At 37.8% G+C, this 17,738-nt stretch overlaps 1 protein-coding gene and 1 non-coding gene across 3 annotated transcripts in view; one reads left to right on the forward strand and one right to left on the reverse strand.

Annotated features, from left to right (window-relative positions):
- The window catches only part of LOC145351770 (gamma-aminobutyric acid receptor subunit beta-2), a 244,747-nt gene extending 230,249 nt beyond the window's left edge, over positions 1 to 14,498 (forward strand). For both annotated transcript variants that reach the window (XM_080201394.1, XM_080201395.1), the window contains exons 8-9: positions 302 to 543; positions 4,007 to 14,498. In XM_080201394.1, coding sequence (XP_080057520.1) covers positions 302 to 543; positions 4,007 to 4,354 — 590 coding nt within the window. In that variant the 3' untranslated portion in view covers positions 4,355 to 14,498. The remainder of the gene's footprint in view (positions 1 to 301; positions 544 to 4,006) is intronic.
- On the reverse strand, positions 7,171 to 7,369 carry LOC145352040 (U2 spliceosomal RNA). Its single transcript, XR_013888498.1, has one exon. It is a non-coding gene; the product is annotated as a U2 spliceosomal RNA (small nuclear RNA).
- Positions 14,499 to 17,738: the final 3,240 nt, after the last annotated feature.

Consider the following 17,738-nt stretch of genomic DNA (forward strand, 5'->3'; position numbering starts at 1 on the left):
GTAGCGAGGAATTGTCATCAGTGTTACCAGAAGATCCTGCAGAATGGCCAAAAAATCCCACCCATAATCAATCACAAAGTTGTTACAACACAGAAGGATGCCATTCAGCCCATCATGATAGACTACTGATTAATTTTTAATGGAAGTATTGAAAAAGTTGGAATGCAGTGTAAGCTATTTTAATATAGTCGTTGAAAACATGTTGTTTTTGGTTTAATTTTCTAGCATTATAAATGATAATATCTAATATGAAATGCTAACAAATAAATATTGGTGACCATAATTACATAATCCTTTACAGGTATTACTACGGTACTTACAATGACCACAATCAACACCCATCTGCGAGAGACCCTTCCAAAGATCCCCTATGTTAAAGCTATTGATATGTACTTGATGTGTTGCTTTGTGTTTGTATTCTTGGCCCTACTGGAGTATGCCCTGGTTAACTACATATTTTTTGGAAGAGGGCCACAGCGTCAAAAGAAGATTGCAGAGAAAGCAGCAAAAGCCAACAACGAGAAGATAAGAGCAGAAGCCAAGGTAGTTTTTTCAAAAGAGCATTTCAGAGGGCTTTTGATTCATGCATTGGCTGGGATACTTAGGTGATTCATCAATATTTTCATGGCTGTTACAAAGGGAGGAATGAGGAAAATTATGTAATAGTGTTAGTTCTGTTCTACCTTCTTGCAGTCATTCTCGATTGAACATTTGCTGAAGAGTAAATAAAATAATTCCATGGCTAAGCATTCCTTTGTCATCTATTGATTGAAAATATAATCCTTACATGTCAAACCATCTTAATAGTGTGTGGTAATACCAGTGAATTTTAAGGAGAAATGGTTAGGTTCTGTCTTGTTGGGTAATGTCATTGCCCAGCACCTGTGTAGCACAATATTATCTGCTGCTTATTAGCCCAAACCTGAGTATTATCCAGGTCTTATTGAATACGAGCATGGACTGCTTTAGTATCTGAGAAGCTGCCAGTCATACTGAACACCAAAATCTTCAGCAAGCATCTCCATCTCTGACCTATGTTACAGGAAAAGATTGTCCTCCTTTGTGTCATTAGGACATACATGGGCAATTCTCCACTTTGTCAGGTAGTTGCCAATGTTGTAGTTCGATTGGAATAGCTTGGTTACGAACACAGTTAGTTCTGGAGTACAGTTCTTTGGTGCTACAGTTGACATGTGGAGGTGATAGTGGATGCCTTGGTGTTTATTTTCCAGATGTCGCTGGATTCCGGGGAAGTGCCGGAATATTGGAAAACGGCTAATGTTACGCTGTTGTTTAAGAAGGGTGCCAGGCAAAAGGCGGGGAATTATAGGCCAGTTAGTTTAACATCTGTTGTAGGTAAAATGTTAGAATTCGTCATCAAGGAGGAAATAGCGAGGCATCTTGAGAGGAATTGCTTGACAGAGCGGACGCAGCACGGTTTCATTAAAGGGAAGTCGTGTCTGACAAATTTACTGGAGTTCTATGAGGATGTGTCCAGGGCGGTGGATAGAGGAGAGCCGGTGGATGTGGTCTTTCTTGATTTTCGGAAGGCGTTTGACAAGGTACCTCACAAGAGGTTATTACAGAAGGTCAGGGGACATGGAGTTGGGGGTAGGGTGTTAGCGTGGATAGAGGATTGGTTGTCAAATAGGAAGCAGAGAGTGGGGGTCAATGGGTGCTATTCGGATTGGCGGTTGGTGACTAGTGGAGTGCCCCAGGGGTCGGTGCTGGGGCCTCAGCTATTTACCATTTATACAGATGATCTGGAGGAAGGAACCGAGTGTAGGGTGTCGAAATTTGCTGATGACACCAAGATTGGTGGAACGGCAAATTGTGCGGAGGGTGTGGAGAGTCTACAGAAGGATCTAGATAGGCTGGGCGAATGGGCCAGGAAATGGCAAATGGAATTTAATGTTGGCAAGTGCGAGGTGGTCCACTTTGGTAGGAATAATGGTAGGAAGGATTATTACTTACGTGGAGAAAAACTGCAGGCGACGGTGCAGAGGGACCTCGGGGTCCTTGTGCAGGTGCAGCAGGTGGTCAGGAAGGCGAATGGGATGCTGGCCTTCATAGCGAGGGGGATTGAATATAAAAGTAGGGAGGTCTTGCTGCAGCTGTATAGGGCATTGGTGAGGCCGCAGCTGGAGTACTGTGTGCAGTTTTACACAAGGATATTTTGGCCTTGGAGGGAGTGCAGAGGAGATTTATTAGGCTGATACCGGAGTTGAGGGGGTTGAGCTATGAGGAGAGGCTGAATAAACTAGGCTTGTACTTGTTAGAGTTTAGAAGAATGAGGGGAGATCTCATTGAGACGTATAAGATGATGAATGGGAGGGATAGGATAGAGGTGGAGAGACTCTTCCCGCTCAGAAAGGACAGTAGGACTAGGGGGCACAGCCTCAAGATAAAGGGGGGGCGGTTTAGAACAGAGTTGAGGAGGAACTTCTTCACTCAAAGGGTGGTGAATCTCTAGAATTCTCTGCCTGTTGAAGTGGTGGAGGCTACCTCGCTAAATATTTTTAAGACGTGGGTTGATGGGTTTTTGATAAGAGAGGGGATTAAGGGTTATGGGGAGAGGGCGGGAATGTGGAACTGAGCCACGACAGATCAGCCATGATCTTATTGAATGGCGGGGCAGGCTCGAAGGGCTAGATGGCCTACTCCTGCTCCTATTTCTTATGTTCTTATGTTCTTATGTTGTGTGAGGTTGCCTTTGCCCTGGTCAGTGTCTTCAGCCTTAAAAATGCGGAATGAATCAAATTGATTGAAGATTGGCTGGCTGATCCTGGGAACCCCATAAGGAGGCCAAAATGTATCATTCGCTCGACACTTCTAATTGTAGATGGTTGCAAATGCTTCAGCCTTGTTTGATAAGCTGGGCTCCCTCTTCATTAAGGATATGAGTGTTTGTGGAGCCACTTGCTCCATTTAATTGTTTAGCTGCCAACCACTATTCATAACTGAACCTGGCAGGTATGCGGAACTTTGATTTGATCTGCTTTGTTCTGCCTCTTGCATGCTGCTTCTGCTATTTAAATTGGAGTTGACCCATTGGGTTGATAATAGTAAAGTGTGGGATTTGCTAGACCGTTATGAGCAAGTTTTAGCAACATTTACTGCAGCTACTGATGGCCCCCAGCTAAATAAACACAAAGAAAACACTAATTGGCCTGACTAAAATTTGCCAATCTCTGCTAATGTCTCCTTTTCTCTCTTTTGTTCTTTTCCTTCTCTATCTGCTTTTCTGTTTAAGTTTGTCTGTCTTCTCACTTTCTGTCTCATGTGGAGTGCACCTTGTTAACCTTGTTGCATGACAAGTAGAAAGATTAGTTGGGGGAGTTTTAACGGACGACAGGAGGTGGGTTTTATTTAAATTCCCTAATGCCATTGGATCATGATTCTGAAATCATGTCTTCCACATCCTCATTTTCCTAGGCAGGTTTGCAGGCAAGCAAGGAACTCCCTTGGAAATGTCGGATATGTAATTGGCGTATGCAAATAGATCACTAACTGCTGGTTTAACCAACCATTCAAACTTTAACAGTCAGTGCAACTGCTTCCTAAGCTGTCAACAACTCTCAGAATCAACTGAATGAGTGTACAGCTGGGAATCCTTCTACGGTGAAATTCACAGGCTGCAAAAGCTTTGAACACTGAAATTGAAGAGCTTCAGCCATGCCACCGTGAGAGGCTGGTGCTTTCACCACCCCTTCTGAGAGTGTGCTTTCCCTACTTAACAGGTGGATTTCCAACTTCTTGGCAGTCAGTTCAGCTGTCTGGTAGGACATCAGTAATATGATAAAACTGGTTCCTATCCAAGATTACCGTTAAGTCACATCATATGAGATTGCTTGAAATATCATGTGAGATTCCATAAAATATTAAGTTTGGAGTGTAAATTCACCCAATTCAAAAATTTTGTGCAATTTCAGGTAAGTTTTTTGTTTTGAAAAATGTTTAAAATTCTGTTTCCTTGTCTCATAGAGTTATTCTTTTTTATTTTTAGATGGATCCACATGAAAATATTCTGTTGAGCACACTTGAAATTAAGAATGAAATGAGTGCTGCTGAGATCACAATGGGTATCACTGATCCCAGAAGCACCATGATGCCATACGACAGCTCTGGCATTCAGTACAGAAAGGCAGGATTGTCCAGGCACAACTTTGGAAGGAGCGCCTTGGAAAGGCATGTGGCCCAAAAGAAGAGTAGGCTACGGAGGCGTGCTTCCCAGCTGAAAATTAACATCCCTGATTTGACTGATGTGAATGCCATTGATAAATGGTCACGGATGATATTTCCACTTGTTTTTGGATTCTTCAATGTGATCTACTGGCTGTATTATGTGAATTAAGCTGAAGAATGTGCACAGACAGTGTCTTTCCACACATTATTTGTTTTGCAACAAGGTGGAACCATCGTTTTGAAACTGAGATTGTTCAGGACAAATTTTGCATGCACTTTAACTCCTTAATGGCTGGCTCTATTTGTACTCTTCATTGTATAATTTATGTTAATTGAAACTCTTTTTCCTGTGTTTGTAGTTCCATCTCTCACACTTAATTCCGATGTCACTTTTTATCTTGCTTTAAATTTATGCAGCGAACCAGTCTACACTTCAAAACCTATATTAGTTTAAAAGATTTGAAATAGAATGGATCACTTGATGACATCATTTAGTTGTAAAGTTTAATTTAAGAACAAAAGTCCCTTCTCTGGGTTTTCAGTAAATGATTACGTAGGAACTTTAATAATGTTTTATAATCATGTTAAGCATCTTCAAGACACAGTTCTAGATTGTCAAAACAGCCTTCATTCTAAAGGCTGAGAAGCAACGAGGCATGCAGATGATTAGGAGCTGTTATTAACATAAACAAAATAATATAACCATTCCAACTGAAGTCACCATGATTCAAAGTTTAAGACCTGCAAAATAATTTTAGAACTAAAATTGCAGTACCATGTTTGCTTCCTATAGATCTTGTAAAATTACATCAAATCCAAACCCCATGGCTTTTTGGTATTTGCATATACATTACAGTGTTTCAAATGACTGTATCAATCATGCTAAAGATCATGCACCTTGAATTTGTGGAAATTATGTCATTAACATATTTATAAAACGTGGAATTATTTTTCTTCATTGACTGTGAATAGGGATAACAGCTGATCCCACTCATCCATCATGTGCACTAAAGAACTAACAGTAAATTTCAAAGCTACAAAAGTTATGTCTGATTGATAAATTTTAAATGTTGCAATCTTTTTGGAGCTGATTGATTATTTGCTAGATCTTAACATAGGTATCCTCATTGTGATAACCTATAGCTGTCCCAGTCTTTGTCCAATATAAAAACAAGTGCCCTTCATAAACAGAAGCCAAGAAAAAGAGGAATGCACTGTTTCATGCATTTCCTCATGCAACTTGGTTCAAAATTTAGCTGTGTAGGTGTCCACTCTGATGATCAAAGAAGGAAACATTGAGGCATCTTAGTGGCCTGGAGATATTCCCTATTCCTGCCAGAAACACTTAGTAGGATTTTCCTGTCCTAAGGTAGTGACCGGGGGTGGGGGGGGCCAGAGAGATAGAGGAGAGCTGCACTTGGACGGCTCTGCAATGTATAGTTCCGCCATTGGGGAGGTTACCTGTGGTGGGACTAGATGTGGATCAACTGCTTGGCAAATAGAGGTAGCCAGCCAATTTTAATAATTAAAGTTCCTATTATGGGCACTTTTCCCAAGCCTCATCCCATAGGGAAACTGCCAGCTTCATGGACATAACCTCCCTTGTGCTATCGAGGAGACCATTGGAGCTGGAGACATGACCCAAAAAGGGGACCATAGGCCGGGAAGCCTGTACCAATGGGCCATCCAGGAGGAACCTGCCTGCTTGGCCCACTGATCTTAAATTTTTTACTTACCTCTTCAAGGGAGTCTTGAACTTGAAATGGTCTGTCGATCCCCAACCTGTGTAGTAATGTTCACCTCTTCCAATGGAGCTGCTGAAGATTCAGAGCTACCAGTCCTTTGATTGGGCCAGTAGCATCTACATCCTTAATTCAACAGTGACACCAGAGGTGACTAATTAGTAGGCCTCTTCCAGTGATGAGCTGGTCCCACTGCTGGCAGTGTGGACTGAGAATTCCATTTGGCCCCAAAGTCAGGGTCCCAAGCCAGTAGTAAAATCCAGTCCAATGCCTCATCAGAATATTTTGGATAAATGGGTACCAATAGTGTTGGATTTCCAAAAGGCATTTGATAAGGTACCATATCACAAGTTACTACACAAGTTAAGAGAACATGATATAGATTGTAATATATTAGCATGGATAAAGGATTGGATGGCTAACAGGAAGCAGAGATTAAAGATAAGTGGGTATTCTCCAGATTGGTAAGCTGTAACTAGTGGAGTGCCACAAGGGTTGGTGCTGAGTCCTCAACTATTTACAATCTATAGGAATTATTGGATGAAGGGTATCTAAATGTGCCTGTAACACCAAGATAAATAGGAAAGTAAATTGTCGAGGAGATAGGGAGTGTGTAAAAGGAAATTGACGGGTTAAGTGAGTGGGCAAAAATTTGGCAGATAAAGTATAAAGTGAGTAAATGTGAACTTTTTCACTTTGGCAGGAAAAATATAAAAATGTTACGCTAAAAGGAGAATTTCTACAGAACTCAGTGGTAAAAGGGATCTAGGTGTCCTGGTACATGAATCACATACAGTTAGTATATAGGTGCAGCAAGTGATTAGGATGGCAAAATAAATGTTGGTGTTTATTGCAAGAAAAGTTGCAATATAAAAGTAGGGAAGCTTTACTGCAGCTATACACAGGAAAGCACTGTTCCACACATTTTTTTTCATGCAACTTAGTGGAAACATTTTCATCTGTAGGTATCAACCCTGATGATCAATGGTTCAACATCTGCAGTAATGTATGCGATTTTGGTCTCCCTTATTTCTTTATATGCATTTCGGAGGAATTTCACTGGGTTGAAGGGGCTATCTTATGAGGTAAGGTTGAATAGGTTAGGTCAATACCTAATGAAGTTTTTTTTGTTTACTTTATTCCAATCCAATCAAGTCAAATTAAAGCCAATTCAGAGTCCCAACAAGTTGGGACATTCCCGATCCAAGCTGACAAGACAGGGCTCTCACCTCCTGTCTTGGGTTTGATCTACATGATCCAAGCTGATTGGAGTAGGTGTAACTCCTCCTCCAAGGCTTGATCTTATTTGCATCTTAGCCAAAAGGCCGAGATGCCACTTTAAAAAATTGCTTCAAAAGAAGCTGAAATGTAACCTAATGACTTCAACCAAGTGCAGCATGTCGATGCTACACCTGATCTTAGCCAAAAGGCCGAGAAGCAATGAAGTTTAGAAGAGTGAAAGGTAATCTTATTGAATCTTATGAGATTCTGAGAGGACTTGATAGAGTAGATACCCAGAGAGCGTTTCCTTTTGTGGGAGAGACTAAAACTAGACAACAAAGTTGAAAAACATGTAAGTCTCCCTTTTAAGGCAGTGATGATGAGAACCTTTTTTTCCAAAGCATAATTGATGAGTGGAATTCTCTTCCCCAGAAAGTAATGGAGGCTGGGACTTCAAATTTATTTAAGACAGAGTTAGACAGATTTTTGTTCAGCGAGGGAGTTAAGGGGTATGGGAGGCAGACAGGAATGTGGGGCTGAAACCACAACAAGATCAGACATGATCTTATTGAATGGTGGAGCAGGCTTAAAGGGCCAAATGGCCTAACCCTGCTCACATCAACCTTGTAATTAAGTGATTAGTAATGGACCAAAGCATCAATTCTTTTCATTGTGTTATGAACACACCTTTTGTATGTTTTCCTAAGTGACATGGGATGTCTCTAATTCATCTATGATCACCATTTCCCTTTCCTCCTAAATAGATCTACGGAACCTGGTAAGCATAATTGCAAAATAAATTATGACAAAGGGAAAATATCTTTAGGGCAAAGATGAACATTAAATACTTTAAATTGTTTACAGTTAATACATCCTTCAATGTAATATTCCTATTATGGAACAAATGTAAAGAGGACAGTTTCAGTTCAGTTTCATGCATTTTTATAAATTTTGGGTATGTCTTCAATGTAGATTAAAAAAAGGAATGTGTTAATTTTTGATTTTGTGTTGGAAAGTTTGAGTTATAAATGGTAAATATATTAAGTCCTATGTGGGCACTGTTGGTGTATGAGAGCAGTAACAAAAATTTAAATAGTAAGATAAATGGTGCTGAAGAGTATGTTACCCAGTAAACTTACAGTTTTTAATAGTTAAAAATATTTTGTCCTGTCAGAAGGATTCATCCCATGCTAGTAATCCAGGGTTTAGATCTAATCTAAATAAATAGAATGAAGATATCTCAGATACTGAGAATGAAAATTTGTTTTGCAGGACGAAATGGTGTACAATGCACCTATCTTTTCTCCCCCGTGACTAAATTTGGAATCCAGCGAGACAGATGATAACGGTAACCATTTCTGTATAATGACATAGAATAGTGCAGGTAGCTTGACTTTCAATCACCTGTTGGAATGAGGTCAGGATTGGGCACATGTTGAAAGTAATGTTCCGAAGGACGTGTCAATATCCCTATGACTGCAGAAAACGCTGGGCAGTGAATGGGAAGTGAACCGACAACTTGCTTGCTCCAACTAACTGCTCATTAAGCTCCTTTAGGATCTTATTAACAGACTGAGGAGGGCCAAAAGGCAATTTCAAAGCATAGATTGGGAAAATGAAACAGTTCAGTTCATGTTAGTGCACTGCTGCCGGAAGCAAAACTGGGAACCATTGAGTCATGTTTCAGCAAAACATATGGATTATGTTCACAAAGTGGGTCTAGTACCTTTTCACTGGCCCTCTTATTTCCTGCCACCTCCATTCTGCAGGATTGCGCCAAGCCTAGTTATGGCTGCCATCTGCCTTTGAGAATTGAATGTCTTTCATTTGCTGATATCATAGATTGGTTACTGTGCAGAAGGAGAACATTTACAGATCTTGTGCCTATGCCAACTCTGTAAGAGTAACTCAGTCCCCATTCCCTTGGTCTTTCCCTCAGAGGTTTTAATAATCTTCCAGTAAAATAAGTCTAGTATATGTCTACAGAACAGACAGATTAAAAAGAATGCACTATATAAATATGAGCCTTGGCCACATTAAGTTTTAGAAATAAGTTGGGGAAGTGTAAGTTAGTTCCTAACTAATACACATTGATAAAAAGACAAAGTAAAAAAAAGTATAAATAACAATGAACGTTGGCCACATTAAGTTTTCATTCTTATCAGTGTTTCTTGTTTCTGCATGGAGCCAGCTATTCAGGTGTTATGTGTCTTGATGAAGCTTCTGAACACATTAATGCAATTTCTCTGATTGTAATGTGTTTCACAACAGTCTGTAAATATATATAGTTGTGCAGGTAGTAGTATGCATTTTTAGTTATAGTGCAGATTCATGCAATATTTTGATTTGGTTTCAATACTTTATAAATGTTTACATAAGGAATGCTTTGTTTGTACTTTTCTTAGGAATTATCAGGATTAATAATGAATTGGGTATAGGTAACTACTAACAGATCTTCAAGTGTACAAGGAGAGCCATAAACAGATATAAGATGAAACATTTTGGTACTTTTGAGACAGCCATGGACTTGAAGTATATGGCAGTATTTTTCTTGAATTTAGGAGGTGTGCACACAACATAATTCTGAATTTTGCACTCAGTAAACTCAGTATACTTCGAACAAAAATAAAGTAAACCCAGCAGCTAAAATTGCACGTTAAATAAACATTGATGAGGCAAAAATGTGTACTATGCTAGTACCAGTATGAAAACTACATTACGTGCTAATACGTTGCATATATTTTGAATGCAACACAAATTGTAGTCATTGCAAATGTTAGTTTATTAAAAAATATGAAAGCACACTCTCCATTTAAAGTGGAATACTTCATAATCTAATTAATTAAGTTCAAATTCATAATAAATACCAAGATGTTCCATTTTTATGAGTTATTTTGTTAAATAAAGCTAAAAGAATTTACTACTGAAATATGGCTTGAGAATTTAAAATTGGTATTTGATAGTCCTACCTGATTCACATTTCTGGAGTGTCACTCTGAATGCAGTTAAACTTCTTTCAACTGTGACATTTACCTCCTATATTATTCACAATTTAACGGATAGATTTGTTCGTGTCAGAGCTGCCTAACTCAGACATGTCTCCAGTTTGTACATAGCTACTTTGCCATACTGTTAGATGGGTCAAGTGTACTAAATAACTGACTAAGGCGATGATATCATGTGACAAATCTACTGCAATCATAATGGTTTAATTATTTTTAAAAGAAAAGTTCCTTTATACTTTATATATTATTTTGAAAGGGGATGTGATTTTTTTTTCAAAGTATGTGATAAGAAAAGTAATAAATGAGGTATTCAGCTTTCTATCTAGCAGGCAGTACAGTTAGAATTAGGCATCATAAATATTAGAAAAAATAATTAGTTTGACAATACTTCATCAGCGCCAAAACATAATAATAACGTGCACTAATACAGGTGTCAACATTTTGACTGGTCACTAAACTAATCCCTGACCAATTATGGAACATTTTTATAGAGATTACTATATTGGGTAGTCATCGAGAAGGAAGGGAGATATGTGTGTTTTAGACCTGGGTCTTAGTTAAGGTAGTTGGAATCTGTATGAAGAATGGAACTGATAAGTTTACTTCACTTGCATCATTTTATACGGATCTAGTACAATAAATCCATTCCATTCTTACCCTTAAATAAGCCAATGGTTTTGATGATTCTAGGTATGATTTTGTATTAAGATGGCAACAACAATTTGCTTTTATTTGTACCCTTAACATAATAAAGTATCTAAGATGCATTTTCAAGCAAAAGTGTGACACCAAACCACATAGCTTTAGCTAGAGATGTTAGGCTAGGTAACCAAAAGATTGGTCAAAGAATATATTTTAAGGAGCATCATTAAATGAGAGAGATGTGATAGAAAAGCGGAGAGAATTAGGGATTTCAGAGTTTGGGGCCTTGACAACTAAAGACATGGCCGTCAATAGTGAAGCAACTAAAATCAGAGATGCTCAAGATACCTGAACTGGAAATATTTGTAGGTGTAAGACTAGTGTGATAGAGACAGGAATGAGGAAAGGTCATGGAGGTGTTTGAAAACTAGGATGAGAATTTTTACATTGAGATATTGCTTAAGCAGGAGCAAATGTTGGTCAACGGGCACAGAAAAATAGGTGAACTTGGCGAAAGTTGAGTTTTGCATGACCTCAAGTTTGCAGAAGATAGAATTACTTAAGCCATCTAGGAGTTCATTAGAATTGTCAAGTCTAGAGGTAACAAAGGCATGGATGAGGGTTTTAGCAGCAGATGAGCTGAAGAAGGGGCAAGTGAGGTGATGTTAGTCTTAATGATGGTGTGAATAAGTGGTTCATGTCATGAGAAAACATGACACCAAGGTTGCAAATAGGTTCAGCCTCAGGCAAGCTGGTGGTAAGGTTGAAAATTGCTCTGATCACTTTGTGTAATAACATATTGATCTGCAAAGGAATGTATATATCTTTTTGAATGCATCTGTAATGTGGCTAAGCAGTGTGATCATGGCAGTTCTCATACCCCATTTTGTTTCCATATCTATGAATAAAATAAAAACTAATTCTCGGGCTATTTTTACCTTCACCATCTGGGTGATAATCTGATGGAGGGGATCATCCCTGCTGTTGCCTCCATTGTAGAACCTGCTTGATTTCTATCTCATGGGTTCTACAATTGGCAGCGAGATTAACACCAGATCATGAAAGTTAAAATGATCTTATAAAATCTCTACACAGCCAAAGAGGCCATTTGGCCCATCGCGTCTGCACGTACTTTCTGATCCAGACCCGCACCCAAACCTATTCCTGTAACCCCACACATTTATCGTGGCAAATTTTGTTAACTTACACATCTTGAGACACTAAGGGGCAATTTGGCATGGCCAATCCACCTAACCTGCACATCTTTCAATAAACTGAGTTTTCCAGGAATTAAAAATTCATTTCTATATATTTGAAAATTTCTGCAGGGATCAAAATGATTTAATATTCTTTTCATATGTTCCCAGAGGAAGCTATTTCTCCTGCTATCTCCCCCCAGCCCTATCCCACTCCCAATTTTCCTTCCTATTCGTATTTTGAGATGTCTAAGCACATTTCTTTCTTTTCATTCCTGCTCTAATAGTATGAAAACACATTGTTAATTGTGTTTTTCTTAACACAGCAGCTTCAACATGTCACATCTTAGGGCCATTCACATACAGTCAGTCAAGATCGCCTGATGTCTAATGTGACTTGGCCAATTTTGCCTACTTGTGCTAATGAGACACCTCAGGCTAGTTATTCACCAATATTAAAAAGCAATGATGAATTGACATCACATTCTATTGAAGTATTTAATCCAAAAACAGAGCAGTTTTCATTTCGCAATATACAGTTAAATCTGTTGCCAGGATCAAAAATAGAATTAAATTCTTATCCTGTCCTGTACCAGCATTGAAAAGCCAAATTAGGTACCAAAACCTTACGTTCTGGTGTCAAAATAGTTCAAATTATCATTAATTTAACTATTTGAGAAAAATAACAAAGTCAAGATGATAAAAAAGCAACATATCTAAACATGTTAATTTAACATGAATTTAGGCATCAAAGCAACTATTGGCAAAACCATCTATGCATAAATAGCTACAAGATCATGTATGATCATCTTCCCCAATCTCAGTGGTTTGCCATTTTCATTATAAAGTGGAATTTTTCTATCTGTTTTACAAGTTGGTTACTTGCTTTTAGCTTAAGTAATAAAGGATTGAAGATATTCCTTTCTGCAGTAAATATAATTTGCATTAAATCTGATTTTGAATTTATATCATGTCCTGCAATGCCAGGAAACAGATATATAATAAATATGGTCAGATTAATTACAATTTTAAAAAGTGAGTACATAAATAATTAAATTATTTGAATATATTCAGATCTTAGTGGACAGAACTTTTAACATATTACTTTATTTGAAAGTATAACAAATCTAAAATCTTATGTTCTAGCAGCTATATTATATATCTCTTAGGTTAAAAATTCTCAATTTTTTTTTAGATGTGTATCTTTTGGATCAGATACAACAAATCTATAAAACAATGCAAACATATTTCAAAGCTGACCAAACTGTAAAAATTGAAAATTAGAGGTCAGGAATGAATTTGAAGAGGAATGTTAATATAACATGAAGTCCTTTAACTGTAAAGTTATTTTCGTCCACCAAGTGTTTAATGGCGTTGTTTGTGAACAGCCTTTCTCTGCTGGAGAATAATCAACAGTTGAAGAACTGCTTTGAAGAGCATTGCATGTTGGATTGCATTGCAAAATATGAATTCTGCCACCAGCAGTTAATGACCATCCTTAAAAGTCACATTGTGTAGATGGCATCAAGTCTCACTAAACTAACTGGAAAGTCTTATCATGTTCTCTGCTGGAAGCAAAATTTGGCAAGGAGCTGCTTAAGATGGCTTCTGACCAGTTTGCAAAAGAGACCAACAATAAATTATGTAATAACATTTCTCTGGACTAATATTTAACATTCACAGCTTTTTAAATAAATAGTCAAACTGCAAATCTCTACAGAAGAGACTTCAACTCATGGCAGTACTTTAGAGCAAAACGTTATTCACAAATGATATTCTTGAACACTTGAGGAAAAAAGATAAGGATTCTACATTTGTAGGACTTTTGGACTTCATAAACATTCCCCTTTAATACAGCCTTCATGTGTAGAAACATCCTTCATCATATTTCAAGTCATGTTACCAACTGTATATAATATTCATCTTGTTGGTGCCCATCACCTGGGATGAACTCTTGTAAATATAAACAGATTTCTTAAAGACATTTTTAACTTCTAATTTGTATTTTAATGTAATGCGAATGCTCAAGCAGCTTCATGGTTCAAGCTAAGGCGTTTAAACAATAATGTAAATATTAATGGAAAAATCCAATGCACACTTGATAGAGAAACTGTTTTGTGTTTTGCTTTATTCAGTTATAAAAACAAGTAGGATAGCTATTATTAAGCTTTTTTTCAGGGGGGGAGAGATTTACTTTATTTCTTGTAGTAGTTTTCATTAGCCTTATAAGTTGAAAAAGTAGCCTTTTTTCTGTCATCACAATATGCACATTTTCCAACCGCTGAAAAATGCAAAAGATGAGTGGACACCATCCCATCAATGTTTCATGTCCGCTATTTTGAAGATTGTTAATGTTGAAATAAGAAAAACTAATAGGGAGATATTAATATATTAATTATAAATGAGTTGGGCCATAAGGAATATTTTCTTGACTAAAATTTTCTGCAGCAAATTTCTGCATGTAAATATAAATTACTGTTGGCTAGTGTGTAATTCTTGAAATCAGAATTAATGCAGTATAAATAAAGAACATTTTAAAAGTACAAAATATGCATTCTATACTTCTTTCACTACAAGAATTCTTTATTCAGTTACATAGTTAGGGTTTATCCTCGAAGGATAACTCTAGGCCTTAACACAGTGATGAAAAGAATATTACAGTTGATCATGTTTACTTTGGAGAAAAAGTGAATGAACAGGGACATCATCCAGTATTTTTAAATACTGTAATCCATTAATTATGGATCTATACTTATAGTTTACTTGTACAAGAATCTTAGAACAAGAAGATACAATGAATTATCATGTAAGAACAGAAAATACCAATATATGAACTCTGAAAAGGAATCTTATAGAGATTTGTGAAAAAAATAGCAAACAAGAAAGAAAAGATTAGCACAATTCTATTTCATGTTTAAGCGTGACAATTGGACAATAGTTGAAACTATTGAAAGATAAATTTAAAACTTGTTCGGAACTTTTTATTCATGCAAAGAATGGGCACGCAGAATGGACTTCTGGGTAGGGTAACGGAAGCAAAAACTTGTATTTCATGTAGGATACATTTTGATGCTAAGATGAAATGTTTTTGAATGAATGCACCAAATATTTGTACCTATCTTTGTGATTTAGTTTATGCCAGAAGTAACAGGTGAAGTAAGATTCCTGTCAGAAACTGTGCCTGATATGACAATTAACTCTTTTTATTAAGTACTGAATGAATAAAGACAGGATAAAATATTGTAAGAATAAAAATAATGATTAAACTATGAAAACTTCTGGATATTTCCCTCTTTCTTATTTTAACAAGGCAATTTTTTTTTAAGAAAAATAGACCTTGCATTTGTATATGGCCAATCTGGTGCTAATGGAGTTCCATAACATTTCATCTCCAGAATTAGTGGTTGAGACAAAAACATTACGTGGGAAATTCTGCAGATTTGCTTCTATTCTGTTGGCATTACTTTGTTAGAAACATGATGGACACTCTGCTTATACATGAACAGTGTGTAAATATGCTGTTGAAGCAGGAACAGCTCTGTAGAATTTCTCCACCTCTGTCAACATTTGGAATTAGATTGTGTAAAGAATCAGGGGATATGGGAACATGTGGTAATTGTGATTAGTACTATTTGCTTCTGTGGAGGATAAAAGTCATTGCACTGAATAAGCAGAGATTTCCTCCAAGTAAATTTTGGGAAGAATAAAACCATTAGGTGGAAGTTTCCTCCCTCTCTCCAAATTTGTTTCACAGCAGCAGAAGGCAGCTCGTTGACGGTGGGATCTGTTTGTGCCACCCGCCAGCCATAATGTTTAGCAATATTTTGGCAATTGTCTTCGATCCTTACCCCAAACTCTATTTCCTACCCATCAATCCCATCTTTCTCTCTGTTAACAGTCTGAGGCAGAACCAGACCATTCACGACCTTGGTTGTCATAATTTAATTCTGAGATGAGCTTCGAAGCACATTTCCACTTCATCACCAAGACTTAATTTAAACCTCAATAACATCACTAATCCTAACCCATCTGTTGTTGAAATCATCATCCCTGCCTTTGTTATCCCAGGATTTGATTATTCCAATGCTCTGTTGGCTAATCTTGCATTTTCCACCTACATTAACTTCAGCTTATCCAGAACTCCACTGCTCCTATCCTAACTTGTAGCAGGTGTCATTTGCCCATGATTTCCATTGACCTATATTGACTTTTGGGTCTGGCAATGCTTCGGTTTTAAAATACTCCATCTTTCGTCTTCATATGGTTTTCTTCCATCCTATTGCCATGACATCTCCGGCCCTGCATTATTTATGATCTCTTTACTCCTCCAATCCCAACTCTGTATCCAATCTCAATTTTAAATGCCCCACAAATGACATCTGTGCATTTCAGTTTCATTGGTCCTTAACTGGAGTGGAAATTCCTCTGTAACTATCTACCTCTCATCCTTCAAGGCACACATTGAATCTTGCCTCCTTACTCAACTATCCAAACCTCAAATGCCTAAAGGGGGAACACTGCAGGGAGCAATTAAAATGCAGAACACTGGCAAATCTGGCAGCACCAGATTTCGTCCCACCAATGACAATTGGGACGGAGAGTTTGGCTGGGAACTGGGGGCTGATGTAGGTGTGGATTCAAATCCTGACTACATGCAGGGACACAGTAAGAAGTCTCACAACACCAGATTAAAGTCCAACAGGTTTATTTGGTTGTAAACACCACTAGCTTTCGGGGTTTGCCCCTTCATCAGGTGGGTCAACCTGATAAAGGGGCAAACCCTGAAAGCTAGTGGTGTTTACTACCAAATAAACCTGTTGGACTTTAATCTGGTGTTGTGAGACTTCTTAGTGTGTTTATCCCAGTCCAACGCTGGCATCTCCACATCGTGACATTTAGGGACATCAGAGGAGAATAAAACCTGAATATGGTTAGAGACTGATGCTTTCAGAGAGGATTCAAATCCTTGCTCATTACCAGCAGGCTCGAGGGAGCATTTAAACATGGATTACTCTCAAAGAGACACATTGCAAGGTGGATTCCAACTTTGAATATCAGTAGGATTAGAGCCTGCAAGGTGCATTTAAGCACCTGAATATCAGCAGGTGCACCAGTTACAGGGAGAATTCAAACCAATGATACTAGCCAGCAGCAGGGACATAGGCTAGACAGTGCATTCAAAGCACAGATATTAGTCAGCAGCGTGGCAGGCTAGAGGGACGACCGAAACCTTTGGTGCTAGTGGTGACACAAAAACAGAAATCTAGCCAGATGAATCAGTCCTACAGAGACCAAGGAATTATCTGGACAACACATGCTGAATAGTTTGGATTATAAAGTTGCATTAGTAACCTGGGACGTCATTATATTATCACAGAGAGTCAAAGCAAAATTACAAGACTGTCTCTAAAATATTGGTAATAATCAACTTCTTCAGTAGATTGAATAACTGAAAAACCATAACAATTCTTAATATACATCTGTTGGTGAGAGTGAGATTAGTAGTGTCAAAGAGCTATCCTCTTTTAACACTTTTAATGATGTGGAAGTAAATGAGCTTTTTGAGTTAAAATCTTGCTCACGTTATCTTCTTAAGCCATAATTCTGAAAAATCAAAATAATATAATTTATGCAAATCATAATGCAAAACTATAGACACTCAGTGCATTGGCAAGGAGTAATATAATAAGATTTCTATTCCTTGAATGAACTGACGGTTTGGTTCATGTCACAGAGAGAATATAAAT

The sequence above is a fragment of the Carcharhinus amblyrhynchos genome, chromosome 13 (assembly GCF_965287045.1).
Source record: "Carcharhinus amblyrhynchos chromosome 13, sCarAmb.v2.hapA, whole genome shotgun sequence".
In the NCBI taxonomy this organism is placed as follows: Eukaryota; Metazoa; Chordata; class Chondrichthyes; order Carcharhiniformes; family Carcharhinidae; genus Carcharhinus; species Carcharhinus amblyrhynchos.